Source organism: Nesoenas mayeri (assembly GCF_963082525.1).
Source record: "Nesoenas mayeri genome assembly, chromosome: 17".
In the NCBI taxonomy this organism is placed as follows: Eukaryota; Metazoa; Chordata; class Aves; order Columbiformes; family Columbidae; genus Nesoenas; species Nesoenas mayeri.
In genome coordinates, this window is record NC_137565.1 from 11,210,208 (window position 1) to 11,227,440 (window position 17,233).

Sequence of the window (17,233 nt, forward strand, 5' to 3'; positions counted from 1 at the left end):
GAAAAGAAAGCAAAGTTCTGTTTCAATAAAAATGTTAACCCCTTCGAATCAGCTGCTCTGCTGGCTTTGTGACACACCATGAGTTATTGGAACTGCCATGTATAAATAAATAGTACCAGGAAATTTTACACCTGAAGAATTCTGCAGTAGACAGTTTTACTTACACACATTTGCTTTTTCTTCTCTTCTTGCCTCCCCCCTCCCAGCCTCTCACGATCATTTTCTGCTCCTTTCAAGCATTTACTTAATCTCACTTAACATACCCAGACCAGTATCCCCTTGATTATCTTTTTTTTTCTGAGGAAGAAAAAGAACGCACCATAAAAACGAAAAGTCAGGGATTGCAAACAAGCGTCATCATCATTTTTATGAGCAAAGTTTTTCCTTTCGCTCTGTGCATCCTCTCTCCTCCCGTTCCCTCCCCCTCGCAGCTGGCTCAGAGCTTCACTTTCCGCACGCCGGTAAAATATTCGGCAGGAGACGAGCCGGGGATGTTTTCTAGTTTAAAAGATATCCCGGGATTCCGCCAGAGACGGCTGATGGACCCAGAAAGACCGGGAGATGGGAAGAGAAGAAGAGCGAGAGAATGACATGCGGGTGGGGAAGGAGATGAGTTGACGGGGCTGGTCCCTGCAGAGACAGGCTTGGGGGCGTTTGTAAGGAAAAACGGGACCCTGCAGGGAGCGGGTTCACCCTGGGCGAGGTAGGTACCTGCTTTTCTCATCTGTGTGTTCATAATACCTCTTTCTGTTGAAAAGTAACAATAATACTAATTAAAAAAAAAAAAAAAAAGAAAAAGAAACACCACTCCAAAATCCACCCTTGGTAAGAAGGGCTGGTGTCTTTTTTTTTTTTTTTGAGAAAATTGCAAGAAAATATATATATATTATTATTTATTATATAACATCGTCAACATCAACACCACAAAAAAAAAAAAAAAAGTAACATCCTAGTTGTTTTCGTTCAAGCACTCTGACCGTGTTGAGAAAGGCAGCAGGAGCTTCGTGTCCCCTGGAGAACAGAAAGAGCGGGAGGGTGGGAGGACAAGGACACGGGGCTGGCGGTGGCAGCGACACAAAGGGGGCGGGGACCGCGGCGGGGAGAATTGTGCCGATCTGTTGATTTTTTTTCTTTTGAAACAAAAGAAAAAAGGGGGGGCGGGGGGGCGAGTCACACGGAGGCTGATGACTATTTCATCTGTGGTTTCAATCAGTGTCCATCTCTCTCGAGTGCTATCGGTGAACATTCAGTTAAAGAGTCTTGCAAAATACTTTCACTTTTATTATCAACAGGGTATTTTTTCCTTTCCCTTCTCCCATTTTTTTTTTCTTTTTTCTTTTTTTTTTTTCTCTTCTCTTTTTCCCCCCCATAGCTAATGCTCTTGCTTTTTCCCCCACCACCTTGTTAGCTGTTCTCGCTCCACTCTGGCACCATCCCCACGCCATGGACCGAGTGGTACTGGTGGGGCGAAAGGGTTCGAGGCACGCCGTGGGAATACAGGAATTCTGCGGGCTGTAGGCTGCTGGGGGGGGACTGGATGCCCGTTTGAGGTCCACACTGCCGGACGATGGGTTGGTGAGAAACCGAGGTTTGGTGCTGGAACATGCTATGAGTATCTCCGATTTGGGGAGAGGTATGGTTGGCCACACTGCCGAGCCGGGGCATGAGCGGCCCTGAGGTGAAGTGGGCAGAGAAGTGTTGGTAGGGTAACCTGTCCATGGGCTGCATGGCAGACACTGTGCAACTGCTGTAGGACGGGACGCTCGGCCACGTGTTGCAGCTGATGTCTTCTAGGCTGGGCACGGGGTCCGTGGGGGGAGCAGAGCTGGCATACATACATGCTTGGCGCTGGGCGGATTCAGTCCTGTATGAAGTGTTCAGTCCCTGCTGCTGGGGGTAACTGGACCTGTAGAAAGGATCTTCTTCTGCTGGAGAAGTTTCCATGTAGGGCTTCTTGTAGGGATGCTCGGTGGTGGAACATTCCTCATCTGTTGAGAGAGAAAACTCCTGGTAGCAACAAACAACAACACTGTGTCCTCAGCTGAACCTCCTTCTCCACAAATCCTTGTTTTACCAAGGACACAGTCTGCACAGAGCTGATCCAGACACTTCTCTCAGGGTAAATCCATATCCCTTCTTTGGAATGAATCTGAAGCACAGGATGGTTTGGGTTGCAGGGCTCTTCTCAGCTCCCCCAGTGCCCCCCCTGCCATGAGCAGGGACATCTGCACCAGCTCAGGTTGCTCAGAGCCCCGTCCAGCCTGGCCTGGGATGTCTCCAGAGATGGTTCAGCCACCACCTCTCTGGCCAACCTGGGCCAGGCTCTCACCACCCTCAGGGCAACAATTTTTGTCCTCGTGTCTGACCTGAATCTCCCCTCCTTTAGTTTAAAACCATCACCAATTCTGCTGAAACCAAGTCTTGCACTTGGCCCTGTTTGCTGGGCTGGGGAAGGGATTAACTAGGAGCTCTGGGAGGGAAACCAAGGCTATAAGATGCTGTGGGGATCCTGAGGCTCAGCTTGTTTGGTGATACCCCATGCACAACCCCACACCACCCATCTCATCTCCTTTCTGCTGCCAGCACTTTGTCCAGAGGACTAACATCTGTCTGTGGATCCAGTGGTCCCCAGTCCCAACTGAGAAGCTCAGAGCTAATGCTGTGAACTAAAAGCCTTTACAATTATCTCCTTTCATGATAAATGACATGAAAATGGAGACCGCAATAAAAATCCCCCCGGGAGAGCATCAGCGATGGCACAGTTGAGACAATCAAATTTGGAGTTTTCCAGCCCCAGTCTTTAGCTGTGCCAAGGGAGCCAGGCACATAAATCCACGCAGGGCTGTGTGCTGGAGCCAAGGGTAACGAAAAAGAAAAGCAAATTTCACAGCTAGAAACAACAAGGCGCAGCTTGCAGAGCCCTTTGTTTGCTGCAGCATCCTGGGCCAACAGAGGGAAGGAGATAAACAATTTAGGTGAAATCTCTAGGGTGAAGCAAAATGAATAAATGAATATGCACTTATTTATTCATTCGCAGGGTCATCAAATGAAATCCAGCTCTGCTGGAATGGATGGCAAAGTTCCCAGGGATGAGCGCTTCACCAAGAGATTTTAAGGACAGCGAGACAAGGGAAAGGGAGCTTGTTCTGACCCAGATTAACTTTGCTGCTGCTGCAAGAACAAGATTTCTGGTGCAAGCAAAAAAAGCATCCCAGTTTTCTCAAAGCCCTCTTGGCTGCACCCTTTCAACAGGGGTGAAGTTTGAAAGAATACTGCAAGAAATGGCCTTTTTCAAATTTTCTCAACCAACATGTTTTGGGTTGCAATTTTTTTTTCACCCCCAAAATACAGAAGAAGGAAAAACACTTTCATAAAAAAAGAGGATCAAAAGCATCTGCCCCACAAAAAGCATTTGCCAAAACACAGATGCTGCTGCTGGGTCACTCCAACACAAGTGCTCATATTCAGGACGTGCAGATGGGCAACAAGGCACCTTTTATTTCTTGTAAACATGCACATACCCTTATTATAATACTATAAACAGCCCTGTGCTTTCTCCTGGAAGCTGTACCCACTCAGCTTGTAAAATAACCCATTATTTCCACTCAGGTGTCTACCACATCCAGCTGGAACAACTGCTGTTGTTAGTCTTGGTCCGACAACCCCAGAAAACATAAGGTACCATGGTACAAACTGTGGGGACTTTCCCCTTGGTGTCCGGTGACTTCATAATAGCAGCTGCCCATAAATTCATTTCCATTCCATGTTTTTTTTTCCTGACAACAGCAAAACCCAACTCCTAAGTCCCAGCAATGCAGAGCCCTGATAATCCAGTTCTCTTCCTCCTCTGCCTTCTCTTAAATAAGGACAGAAGGGATGGGATAATCAAGCAATGCAATCACATCTTTGAAATAGCTAGAACAGTAAGCAGAGAGATGCAAAAGTGCATCAATCTCCTTAATCCTGATGAGGTTCATTTTATATAGGAGCAGTAGAGATGATGTAGCCCCCTGAAAGACAACAGTTGGAAGCACAGATCTAAGCTCTCTCCTAAACACGGGTCTATCACACAAGATACATCTGGAAGAACAGCCTGAGCTCTCGCTCTTACAGCCAGCCTAAAAGTTTTGGCTCCCTAACCCACCACTGAGTAATAAGAACACTAGGGTGGAAAAACAATGTCTTGTAAAATGAAGCATTGTTCTGCTAATAAAGTTTTCAGCATTAAACCGCATTACTCTGCTGGCATTAGAAATCATTGGCTTGGGGTTTGACTGTTTATTTTAGTTTTTTTAAATATACAACACAAACCAGTCAAACTTTGTTTTTCCGTTGTGTAAAAAACGCGCCTGACTTACAACCTGAGGTTGCTGATTTTTCCATTTAGCCCCGACATTTCGCTGCCCGCCACAGCCCAGCCAGGCAGAGCCGCAGTTGCAGCTTCACGTCCAGAATTCATTGCAGGTGAAGCGAGAAGAACAAAAACAACGGAATTTCGGTGGAACCCCTATAGGTGCCCTTTCTTCTGTAAGCTCTTGTGATCACTCTGTTGGCCTCCCTAGAGCCAGGCTTACCGATGCCCTGTGTGGAAATGGCACTGTCGCTCCAGATTTAAGATGTGTAAGGACACTGTGCCCATCTCCAGAGAGGATAGAGAGGCTAATGAAAGACCAGAACCTGCCCTAACAGCTTCTGCTGCCCTCTGGCCCCTCTTCCTGATGATTTTCTCATCTATGTAACCTCAAAGTGCTGGAGAGGGAAGAGAACCATCCATCTTCATCATTAGATGGGATGATGAAGAGCAAAGAACCTCAGCTGGTGCCAGTTGAAGAATTTACACTGGTCCGGGCTCTCTGGTCTGATTTGGCACTGCCCCACCACTCCTGGCTGAAGAGACCAGAGCCAGCCCAGAGCAGATGAAATGCATCCCTGTGGGGTGTGGAGCACATCTGTAAGTGGAAGAAGGACATCTTCAAGTAAGAGAATGGCAAAAGGAGGACAAGTCAAACAGAGCTCTCACACAATGCTGAAGGTTGAAGTTGAAAGTCATCCCCACCTGTGCTGGAGCCTGCACAGTGTGTTCCAAGGCCATGAGTCTCTTCCAAAACGTCCTTTCACCTCAGCATCACCATATGCAGGACATAAGAGACAACTGCCTGCCTGCTCTGGGTTTGATTCTTGATGTTGTTCCCTGATAGCACTCCATTGTCCTTTTCCTGTTGCCACTGAGCCCTAGGAGGTGCTGGGCACCTCTGGGAGCTGCTGGCCATCCTGGGAGAGGCTGATCATCCTCCACTTCTGTTGCTATTCTTGGAAGACAAGGGTGACAATCTGCTCTTGTGACCGGCCCCTCGATACTGCGCAAGCCTCAAAAAGCAAAAGGTTCTGCCAAGCCACGGAAGCTGCCAGTTCTTGGGAGAAGCTGCTCCGAAGTGGATCCAAGGAAAACGAAGCCTGCAGAATGGAGTGGAAACTGGCTCCCTCACAAGGAATTTGATGATCTATCTAATGAAGGAGCGAGAGCAAGAGCATAAGCAGTTCCAAGATTGACGGTATTTACTACTTCCAGCTGGGTTGTAAATACCACTAAAATGGCTTTTTAAATGGAATTTTCCCAATTCCAAGATTAGGGCCATCCAGAATGAAATGCAAGCATGTAAAATCTCTGTATTTCATGTTGCACTGAGCCCACCTCTTCCCTTGGTGTAAATCCAGAGAGCTCCTTTCCAATTCATGACGATCAGCTCCCTGGGACAGAAGACAATGAAGAATGGGACCCAACTGGTTTAGTTTTTAAAGCTCACCCACACTTCCAGGATGTTACAGTAGGTTCATCCCAACTTTGTGAGGGAGACACAATGGGTGATTATCACCAACACTGCTGTTTTATCCAGTCTGGTTTCTAGTATGAATCTAGCCTGAGCCTGAATAACCAATACCAGTGTGCAGGGCTGACAAGGGCTCTCAAAAAAAGAAAAGACAGATTCAACCAAAACGGGCATCCCTAAAGGAAAAATAAGACGTACATCCTAGAACATGAAACCTGAGACACGTGGGTTATTTCAGCAGTCTCACAGTTTTCTATATGGCTGTGTTGCACTGCAGAAGAACGCAACAGAAAGGGTTGTGGGGCAGAGACAATCCAACGCTTAAATCTGGCAGCTCTTCCAGAGGCAGCAAGTTGCCAGCACCGCCTGCAGAGACCCAGGAGGCACCTCCGGATGGGAGAGACGGATGCTGATGAAACTACAGCTCCACAAGAAATGTGGCTGCACAGCAAAAGCTGGGAGCACACCAGCCCTCTGAATATCTCCCCACCATGCTGGCGGGCTCTTCTTCACCCTCAGTACCCTAGCAGCCACCTTGCTCTGGGCTCCACTGCATCTCCCCAAGCTGCAAACCTCTCCAGCTGCAGCACAGCTCAAGCCTTGGCCAACTTATTGTGTCTCCTAACATGGGCAAGACGAGCAGGATGTCCTGCAACAAGACATTCTATATCTGACTTTTGTCCTACAGATACTTTGAGTGAAAGAAAAGCAGGGTGGGATGAGGGAAAAAGCAGCTCAATCAATGAAGATGTCTATCCACCCTAACACTGCTTGTTCTTGTGCAGAAGGGGGAAAGGCATTGCTGTATCTCCACCAACCTCAGCAGAGTAGGAAGGAGATGACAGATACATTCTTTCTTATGGGCAGGGTCATGTCCAAACTAGGTGGCTGAAGGACACGGTCCTCGCTGGTTGGAGCCGGTGGATTCTGCCACATCCCTCTTCTCCCTCAGAGTGCCAACATGACAACTTTCATAAACCTCCCCAGGGAAAGGCTGTTCCAGTCTCCTCCTGTTCAGCATCACAAGCATCCCAGAAATCTGTCAAGTGGTTGAGATTGTGTAAGGCTGGGAGGGAGCAGAGGTTTAGAGAGATGGCTTTTTAGTTTGCAGGAAGTCTGAGGGAGAGGATAACACAGGGGAAAACAAGCCCCAATGCCCTAATTGGGACGTGGGGCTAAAATGAAAGACAAAAAGCAAGCTGCCTGCTGGTAAGCCCTTTTGGGCTTCTTCAAGCACAACAATGAGAGAGAGAGAGGTGGAGAACAACCAGAAAGAAAAAAAAAAAAGGCAAAGCTCTAACTGGTCTTTGTTGCAGCCTCAAAATCCACATCAAGAACTGATGCCATTCCTTGGTAGGATACAGGATTGGAGTTAATCCGTCCTCTCAAAACCAGTCTCTTTGCGAAACGGCAGAAGTAATCTCAGTGCGGAGCAGGGATACAATGCAGGATGATCCTTGCCTTGAGGACTGCCATTCCCCAGCCTTCAGCATGGTCAGAAAGTGCCTGGAACAGGAACCTCATTGCACCACTCTGGGGTCATTCCCAATGCTGCGACCCCACACTCCCACCCACGCACCAGGAATCACCAGATTTGGGGCTCTGGGATGTGTGCTCCCTTCCTTACTCATTCAGAAGATCAGCTCCCTGAAAGAGAGAAGCCTTCAGAGATAACATCCCCTTGCAGCCCTGCTGCTCTCCCGTAATGTAACTCCATATCAGATCTCCAGAGTGAATCCATCTTGGCTTGACAGCTAAGAACAACACTGTCAGCCACAGAGCTAAATCTTTCTCTTAGGTCACCAAGGAAGTAGAAGTTGAATAAGGTGCCTTTGAGCTGCTTGAATGCAGACCTATTCTCAACTGAGCCTAAACCAAGACTTGACCTCTTGATCAAAAAGGGTACATAGAAACATCATGAGATGTCAAAGCTGGAAGGAGCCATATCTGAGAGACTATCTTGGAAAAGAGTGGTGGCATTTGTTACAGAAGAAACAGACACCAGCTGGTCTCAAACCCAGTCGAATTGCCCTCTGCCCCTGCAAGCACTTATCCATAACCACAGCCTTGCAAAAAGGAAATAATCTACTTGAGATAAAGCCTAAACTGACAGAGGAGAAGTCAGTGTTTGCAGAGTTGATGATCCAACAAAATCAATAATACTTCCAGTCCAGAAAAAGGACAGAGGTGCATTAGGAAAGAGCACAGTCTTGCTTTCATTTTTCCTTAGATGGTGAGGCTTGTTAAAAGTTCTGTAGAAAAGTAGGAAAACAGGAGAGCTGTGAGGGAAAGCTTAATATTTCATGTAGAAAGGAGAGGCTGGAAAAAGAAAGAGGAATATTATAGGCAAGGTTATTTTCCCAAGTTCAGTAAAGATCCTTGCTCGGTGCTAGAAGAAAGTGTCACGCTCAGTCTGAGTTTGAGACAAAACATTGGACCACGTTCTGATTTATCTCAGCAGAATTGCTCATCTCTAGTGACTTTTTTTTTTTTTAATTAATTTCACTTTGCAAAGAGCTGCTTGGCAGCTTATGTTGGCTCTCTGTTTCCCATTAACTTTGTATTTCTTTTCTTTAAGCCCTGGTGGCTGTTTTCGATTTACTGGATACATGGGGAGGGGGGAAAAAAAGGCGCAGGGAGGAAAGCAGGGACTCGGGCTCCTGAGAAGTAGAGCTCCAGGGAAGAAGCCAGTGGTATCGGACAGGACATTGCTTCTCCTTGATTAAAGCATTTGGCGGCTTTGATAAAAGGCCCTTAACGGCTTGTGCCACTCAAGCCATCATAGAGATAATGAGGGGCCATCAGGTCCACAGACAGAGCCTTGCTTGGCCAGTCTCCTGCACTTTTGTAAGGGCCTTGCAGGCCAAAGGGGGCCAGAGAGCTTATTCCAGGGCAGATAGTCGTCTCTTTTGTGACAATAAGAGGAAGTGAGATAATTGGGGGATGGAGGGAAACCACCCATGGAGACACTACTTAGCGGGAATCCCAAAACTGGAAGGAAACCTCTGCTGATTCCTTATCACCTTACAATGTGGAGGCGAATGATGAATTGCCCTGCGGTGTGGGGACACGCAGCAGTCGGAGGTTGTCCAAAGGGTTTGTTGCCATTTGGGACAGCTTGTTTTGGTCAGGTCTTTTTGCAAAGGGGAAGAGGAGCGGTGAAAGCTCAGCTCTGGGGCAAAGGAGCACCAAGGATAGGTCACAGGACACCAAGGGTGAGCAGAACTTGCTTTTCCATCGCCAACTTTGCAGGGACCCAGCTGTGTCCCAAAGCCTCGCACCCACAGTCCTGCACCAACACGGGGGTAGCAAGGAACACACACCCCACCTTGGACCTTACGGACATCGGGAGGCCATTGCAACTCCTCCTTCCCCACCTCAAGTCTAGCGTCACCATTTCCAATCACAGCTTTGATACACTCTCTACAAGCACGAGGGTCACCCGGTCAGCCGGAGGGGTCAGAAAACCATGTGTCTGCTTTCCACTCTTTGGCTCAGTCTCACATCCAGAAAATATTAAGATTTATCAACTATTTTTGCTTTGCTTATATACTTGTACACCACACGCATGCTCTTACAATATTGAAGGGATTGACCACGGATGTGAGAGATCATTTCCACTGCCCCCGCCTCGTCTGCCAGCACTTCCCAGCATCACTACCTTCGACTGTGTGTCTACACTGCACATCCCAGCGCCCCAGGGGTTATGTTACTAAAAATAATGACATGTGGCTGACTGATAGGACCGTGCAGGGAAGCAGGAAGAGATCTGCTGTGGGGAGAGGCTACCAGGCTGGAGAAATTCTCGGTACATTCAAATGCCACAGTGCATGCTGACTCCTGTTAGCATTTTCCATGCAACGTAGACTAAAGCCTGGGAGAACAGAACAGGGGTAGGTAGTAATCGTCTCCTGCCCACCCTGTAGGGTTGCATTCAGCCCTGGAAATTCCCGATTTTTTTCTGTCTGGGGTGGAGCTGATCCGAGGCTTTTGCTATCTGAATTCTGCAAGTGTTTCTGCCTCTAAGCATTCCCATTGCTTTTGGAGAGACTGGAAACTGCTCACTCCTGCCCAAGAACAATTATCCCATCGATATCACGGGGCTCTTCACGCCAGGACGAGCTGAGCAGTCAGTGTAAAGCCCTCACAGTTTGATCCTTCAAGCTCTGTCAAAGCAGGTCAGTCACACCAGAGGGGAACGAACATGGATATTATGATTTTCAATCCCACGCCCCATTCATTAGGCCGAGCATTTAAGTGGAATTGCTTTCTGCATACAGACAACTGTCTCCCAACCACGACACTCTCAGTCAAATCTGTGCAAAATTCAAGTTGTCAAGGTATCTCCTCTTGGAGATTAACCCTGCCTGAGGCGGCTACGGAGACAGATAAGTCATCTTTATCTCTGGCACCAGATATCTGACTGAATGTGGATTCACCGTGGGCGAACGGTTCTGCCACCCCTCCAAACCACTTGCTCCCAGCCCAGCAGAGATGGGGTTTTAGGTTAACACAGGTGAGAGGAGATTCCCAGCCCTGCCTGGAGGAGCTGCCCACCTCCAGCACACAACCTTCGTCCCTTGCTCATCCTCGAGCATCAGTGTAAAGGAGCCTGGGGCTGTCCAGTGAGGGGAAACATCAGAAACAATGCTGATGGTCATGTTAGGAAGGGGAAAGCACAGAGCGGAGAGCAGCCAAGGCCTGACCTTTTCTCTTGGTGCAGTGGTAGATCTGGCTGTGCTCCTGGGAGATGGGGTAGGGGTTGGCAGGCGGTAGCAGGTCCTGGGAGGTGCTGGATACCCCGTTCTCACACTGGTACTGGGAGCCCAGGTTGGAGGAGGCAGAAAGGACTCTGGTCTCGCCACTGAAGGGGCTGTGATTCGAAGACACTTTTTGTCTCACTGTGCTCCTGGGAACAACTGGGTACTCTTTACTAAAAAGAAAAGAAAACAAGGCAGGAAAGCAATCAATTAATAAATACATCAGTGGATTAATAAACGAAGGCAGCACATTAGTGTCATGGTGGTTGTTTAGACTTTCAGGGAAATGGAGACATCCCTCCCAGGAGACTGCAGCTCCATCGCACTTTATCCATGCAGCATTCTACTATTTCGCTTTCCTTTTAGATTTGCGCCTCTTCCACTACAACTGCTGTTTTACACCCATACATCAAATAGATATATGCAGTTATGTCTAAATACACAAGATTTATATTTACATATTGTGATAGCATTTATAAATTATATACTATTTATATTGTATATGTGGATGTGCACATGCATGTAAATAAAAATGTCATTTTACAAGCTGATTTGTAGAACGATTAAATATTTAGATCTACTTTTTCTCCTTATGGTAGTTGTCCCCATTCCTTTTCCCCAGGGTCTGCCAGCCTTGCTGTCCTGGACAGAGGATCCCTGGACCAGAGAACAAGCTCCACTCCAGAGCGCTCAGAAAAGAGAAATAAATAAATCACCAAGACCTGCTGCACATCAAAACCACAAACCTCAGCAAAGTTGGGCTGGGAAGGTGAGCACTGGTGGAAATTCTGGTTTGTTCCCTTGCCCTGAAATCTGTTTTGAAGCAAGGATGTTTTGCCAACGCTGACTGCAAATCCCCTCTCCTACAAGACCCTACAGTGTGTTTTGGAGAGATTTCTCTAAGCACATCAGTATCGTGGCTGGACAGGATTATTCCGGCTCTGCAGGGGGGAAAACTGAAGCTGAGTCTCAGAAACTTGAGGTGAGGTGCAAGCCTCCTCCTGGGCTGTCTCCAAGATAGTCGGGTGCTCCCTGAACCCACAGACTTGCTAAAACACATAAATATGAAGTAGCAGTACAGCAGCACCTCGCAAAGTGCCACCAGGCTCAGAGCAGCCACAAACCAAAGCCCAGATTCTGACATAAGCTTTCTTCTTTGAGACTATAACTATTGGACCAAGCTGGCTTTGAGGTATCCTACTCACCTGCCCAAAATCATTATGCTGTAGTAAGAACAGGTCCTTAAATCCCATCAGCAACTCACCTGGCCACTTACACATCGAGGAGGAGCACCGAATCTCCAATTAACATCCTTCAGAGAAGGAGCAACTCAGAACTTATTTACAAAATTGAACAATCCCAATTATATAAACCTACTCACAGCAGGGAGCTTTCATCCAAACCACTGCTGTGGTGGCTGCCAGAAACATCAACAACCAAGCTGTGACGGAGGGAAAACTCACCCAGGAGCTCAAAACCAAATGTATGTGTCTCTCATTGTGCCATGAAAGCTTTCCAAACCCCAGGCACCGGTGGCTTGCCAAGCAGAGCCTATTCCAAAGGTGGGATTTCTTCCCCTGGAAGCCCAGCAGCTCCTCCCCGCGGGGCTGGCAGGAGCAGGGTTTTCCACCCATTGGGCTCACCAGCCAGGCAGCTTTTTCCCAGAACCAAAGTCCAGGATGTGCATGAGGAACAGAAGAGAAATGGACTTGGAGAAAGCAGAGAATTACCCCTCAGATACTCAATACAGCAATGAATGCCGGGCACTTCAGAGGACCTCTCTGCCTATGGACAACCAGCACAAGCATTTCCACCCCACTTGGGTGGCTTTTCAGGAAGATCAAGAGCTACAGCTTCCAAACCTTCTAGGAGGTCACCTAGCCCTATCAGCTCACAGTTCTGAGCTGCCTGCTCTTATCACGCTCCACCTTCACACAGGGATCCCTATGGAAATAGTATCAGCATGACACCCCAAATCTGCATCCCCACCAGGTTTCCCTTCCAAGGAGACAAGCTGCAGGGAGGTGACACATGGACCTTGCCCTTAGCTCTCCTCCCTAATGAGAGGCTGCTGTGTGGATTAGCTGGTTCCTTCTTCCTCAGCTCCAACACCACCAACACCAAATCTCTCAAGAAATGGTAGAGCCTCATTTTTTTTGTTGTTCTCTGTCTCTTTTTGAGATGAAAGTTGTCACAATTTCTCCCTGCTTGAGTGGGGTAATAATTGGATGTCTCTTTGGAAGTGACTTCATCTCCCCATTCACACATGGAATTAGATCTGCATGGGCATTTCTTACAGTAAATTCTCAGGGGAGCTCACAGAGACCCCATCAACATCAGACCTCCACTGTGCAAAGCACCACACAAGCACCGAGCAGCCATCCCCATCCCAGATACTCCTCACTTAAATCTACACCTTCTCCATTCCAATGGAGAGCTGAGGAGAGCAAAATTCAACCACCTGATTTTTTTCTTGATTAAAAAAAAATATGCTTCCTTTCCATAAAGGATCTATATACCTGAAACAGTAATATTTTTACCCCAACATAGGCAGTGTCAGGATGTCACACTCCTGTTGGGGACCAAAAATTCCCTTCTGAATGCACTTCCAAGGAGACACATAAGAGAGGACCATACGACAAGACCGTGGTGCTCTGCAGGAGACACGGTGGGAAGGGGGAGTCACGATGGAGAAGGAACAGGTTGGATACACCAAGTTTCCAAACAGCAGCTCCCAGGAGGTATCGCAATGACTTCTTTCCAGACTGAAATATTTCCATTTCAGTCAAAACATGTTAGGTGCTATTTTTGTCAAAAAAAAAAATCAACTATTTGAGGAGGGAGAGGAAGGAAAGTATTTTCTAACTAAATATCTAAAATATTCTCTTTCTTTCACTTTGCCATTTTTCTAGACACAAAGGCAGTTACCTCTGTATTTCTACCTTTTTCTTCCTCATAGAAGCTGAGCTCTAATAAAGTGATACCAACAGTCTCCTTAAAACATTTATACAGTTTCCTGAGCCCACTCAATACGCAGCATACACAGCTACCATTCTAGTTTATCCTTCAGTCTTTAAAAATGTATCAGATTCTCCTTTTTTTCTTCAGTGCCTAAAAGTCGCTATTCCCAAAATAGGCGGTTGTAATCCCAAGCCACAGTTTAATGGAATGAAAGGTTTTGTTCGGCTCTGGCACAAAATGGCTGTTGTGTCCAGAAATTTTGTTGTCCAAAAAAATTGTAGCAAAGGAGGAAGGTAAAATAATTGTTAAAGCTCGACTTCTGCAGGCAAGATGGGAAATTGTCCACACAGCAAGGAAGAGACTGTTGTTCCTGGGCCAGAATGTGAGTTAGGAGTTAGTTTTACATTAGAGTGTTAATGGGCTACTTTTTCTTTTTTTTTGCATTAAAAATTGTAAAATTAGAAGAAAAAAAAATAAAAGCTGGTTGGGGAAAGACTTTACAAGGAAGGAAGCTGTCACTGGTCTATTTAAAGTCTGTTGGAAGCTGACGATGAATATTCGGTTACCATAGTTGGTGTATTACAATAGCAGAGGGGACAGGGAGGAAGAAGGAGACACATTGCACAAGGTGCTGTACCGTCTCTGCACCACCGGGCTCCCAGCTGAACGGCCACCAGGAGAGAATATTGCTTTGATTTTCATCAGAGCTTGTGGGAAGAAACAAGGGATGAGGTCCAAGTCATAGTGAAGGCATTCGGTCCTGAATTCTGGACTCAGTTCTTAACTCACACCTGGTTCGATGTTTCCCAGACTCGTAGGATCAGACACCGACTCTACGCAACCGTTTCCTAATAGCACACACATTGCTCTTTAGAGGATCAGACCTTACAAGTGAATCCTTCCTGCATTTTCCAAGCACTTCCACCCAAATCAGACTCTGCCAGATGGAATTAGCCAACTCGGTCTCATTTTCTCTCATGACATCTTCCACCTCCCCCAGCCAAATGGTGCCCTCACCATGACAGAGTCGAGACCTCCATAAGGTCATTTGTGCCACAACCTCGTATCTACCAAACAATTCAAAGGAGCAAATTCAATAAATGTTTGTGATCTCAGAGATCAAAAACTTGTTGGCCTCTGCAAACCAATAAAAACTGTGGAAAATTATAAACATAGACCTTCACAGAGCGACATCCAGTCCACTTTCTTGCTTATCATTATGCTGAAAGAGAGTAATAATTCTCAATTTATTTTCATGTGCAGACTTTGAGTTTCCTAACATACCAGCCAATGCATAGTAAGTGCAGCTGCCAGACAGAAAACTTGTTAAAAATCTCTTGGAAGAGCCACAGTTTATAGCCAGGAAGTTTCTGTGTTGAAGCATCCAGCCCCTGCTGGCCCTAAGCAAATTATTTTAGAGGCTGTTTCTGATATTTCTGCAGCCAAACGTTATCTACCAAGGCTCTCCAAAGCTGCTGTAGCTCATGGTGACAAGATTTCAAAAGACCTATTAAATGTCAGGCCTCAAGGATCATACTGTTACCCATTCAAGGTCAAGATGAGGCATGATACAGAAGAGGGTTTCCCCATGTTTAGCTGCTGCCATGTTCTTTGAAGACCCTGAGCTAGATACTCTCTCTGTCTTGTTCACGATAGCTATTTCTAGTCTAAAATCTGACCAAAGGTATATCAGTGGTCAAACATAGCAATACCCCTCCACTCTTTCCAATTGCCAGATTTTAACTCCTCCTTGGTCAGTCACAACAAAAGAACAAGTGTTTGCCATCATATCCATCCTGTCCTCTCCACCTGCCCAGCACCTGTGGATACAGCAGTGAAGAATCAGCCCCCAATTCCAGATGTGCAAATACAACCCAAAGGCTTTTTGCTTTTATATTTCCTAGGCCACCAATTGTCATCCTTCCTGCTGAGACTCAAGAATGGGAAACGAATTGAGATCAACCATAACAGATACAGAAAGAGGAAGAGAGGAGAAAAAAATAAATAAAAGAAAAGAAACATCACGAGACGAGATGAAGAATGGATGTTGGCCAACAGCTTCTGCAGGTCAGGTCCTGCTGCCCCAAAGAAGAGGCAACAGAGGAAACTGCAGCTACCCTGTGTTTCTTGAGGCGACTTTCCCACTTTCAAAGAGCTGTGAATATCCTCCAGTGAAGTCTGCAGAGCTTTATTTTCAATTTCATTGCAATTCTGCCAATTTCTATAGAATACAGTTCAAGCCTACGGTTTCCACTGGGGATCTGACCCGGAAAAACTCCTTGGGGATGTTTACTGGAGGAAAGCGTCGTCTCTCCAACAGATGTTATAATTCTATGCCTCACACTGAAAATGTTTCAGACAGCACGTGGCTCTTGGGAGATTTCCATGAGAGAACGTGGGATATGAAAGTGGATGTAAGAGATGCAATGAGAAGATGCAAGGAGAGCAAGGTCATTTGCTGTGGACTGAGACCTTCTTGCATTAATCAAACTGGTGTCCATGAGTCCAACATGATGTTAACATGCCAAGGTAGATGACCCTTTTGGACCCTAGAGACTCATCCATTTATTCTACCCCAAAATGCACTGTCTTCTCTGTTATGCCAGCTCTGAATCATGGTACTGATATCATGTCCTTTGTGTCTGGCCCAGTTTATCTTCTTGGTTACACCAGGAAATCTTTGGAATAATTCCTTTGGAGCCAGGAGGATTATTGTGAATTAATGCCAAAGGCAGCAAACTGTGGCTCATGGTCTTTGATGAAGAAAACATAACATTGAGCTACGCTGCCACTCTTCTTTGTCAAGTGGATCATTCTGGATTTTTGCCTCACTTTGAAAGGACCCAGGATACCCATCAAGGGAGCTAAGAGCCACCCTTTCACGTAATCATCTTTCCTTTCAAAAGCTTTCCCAATAAGAAGCTTCAAGCACTAAATTGCATTAATTGGAATAAACATTTACTAGGGCCTGAGACTTTCAGAAGGTCTTCAGCACCCATAATAACCACTAAAGACAATGGGAGCTGCAGATGACAAGCAAAAATTGGTTAAAGGGTTTAACAGAATTACTTTTCCACAGTCCTCTGGCCCCAGACCCACAAACATTTCTCCCCTGCTGTCTTCTGACAGTCACAGCTTTAAATAAATAAATAAATAAATAACAACAACAAAAAAACCCCTAATAGCTACAACTTGCACGCAATCCCCTAAAAAACACCCAATAGCTATGGTTTATTTGCACAGCTCCATTGACTCTCATGCATGGGGAATTTTAAGGGCAAGGTCCTACACTGGCATCTGCAATGCAGATCTCAGCGTCCCTCTGCATAATCTTCACCCTCTGTGGATTTCTGCCGCGTGTTTTGCTCTTGCTCTGCACACCAAATTCCCCTTGGCACAGGCAGAAGTTCTAAGCAGAGACAAAAGGAATTTTTACAGTACAGAAGGGCAAGAGATCTGAAAGGAACCCTTTGCTTAAAATTCCCAGCATCACAACTACATAACGTTTAGCTGATTTATGTTTTTCAATTGCAGCATGACTCCAGGATACAGATACAGTATAACTCGTATTCCTCTAGCATCTCTTCTATTTTTTTTTTAATTGAGGAAATAACAAACTTGATCTCATGCTCAGGAACTTGAAAACTTAAAAAAACCCCTGTTCTCCCAGAGCACTCATCCTGT

The 17,233-nt window shown here is 46.3% G+C and overlaps 1 protein-coding gene across 1 annotated transcript in view; it reads right to left on the bottom strand.

Moving 5' to 3' along the window:
• Positions 1–1,034: 1,034 nt before the first annotated feature.
• The window catches only part of TBX5 (T-box transcription factor 5), a 39,210-nt gene continuing 23,011 nt past the window's right edge, over positions 1,035–17,233 (bottom strand). Inside the window, exons 8-9 of the mRNA XM_080355291.1 lie at positions 10,535–10,761; positions 1,035–1,988 (exon numbers count right to left, since the gene is read on the bottom strand). Coding sequence (XP_080211417.1) covers positions 1,405–1,988; positions 10,535–10,761 — 811 coding nt within the window. The 3' untranslated portion in view covers positions 1,035–1,404. The remainder of the gene's footprint in view (positions 1,989–10,534; positions 10,762–17,233) is intronic.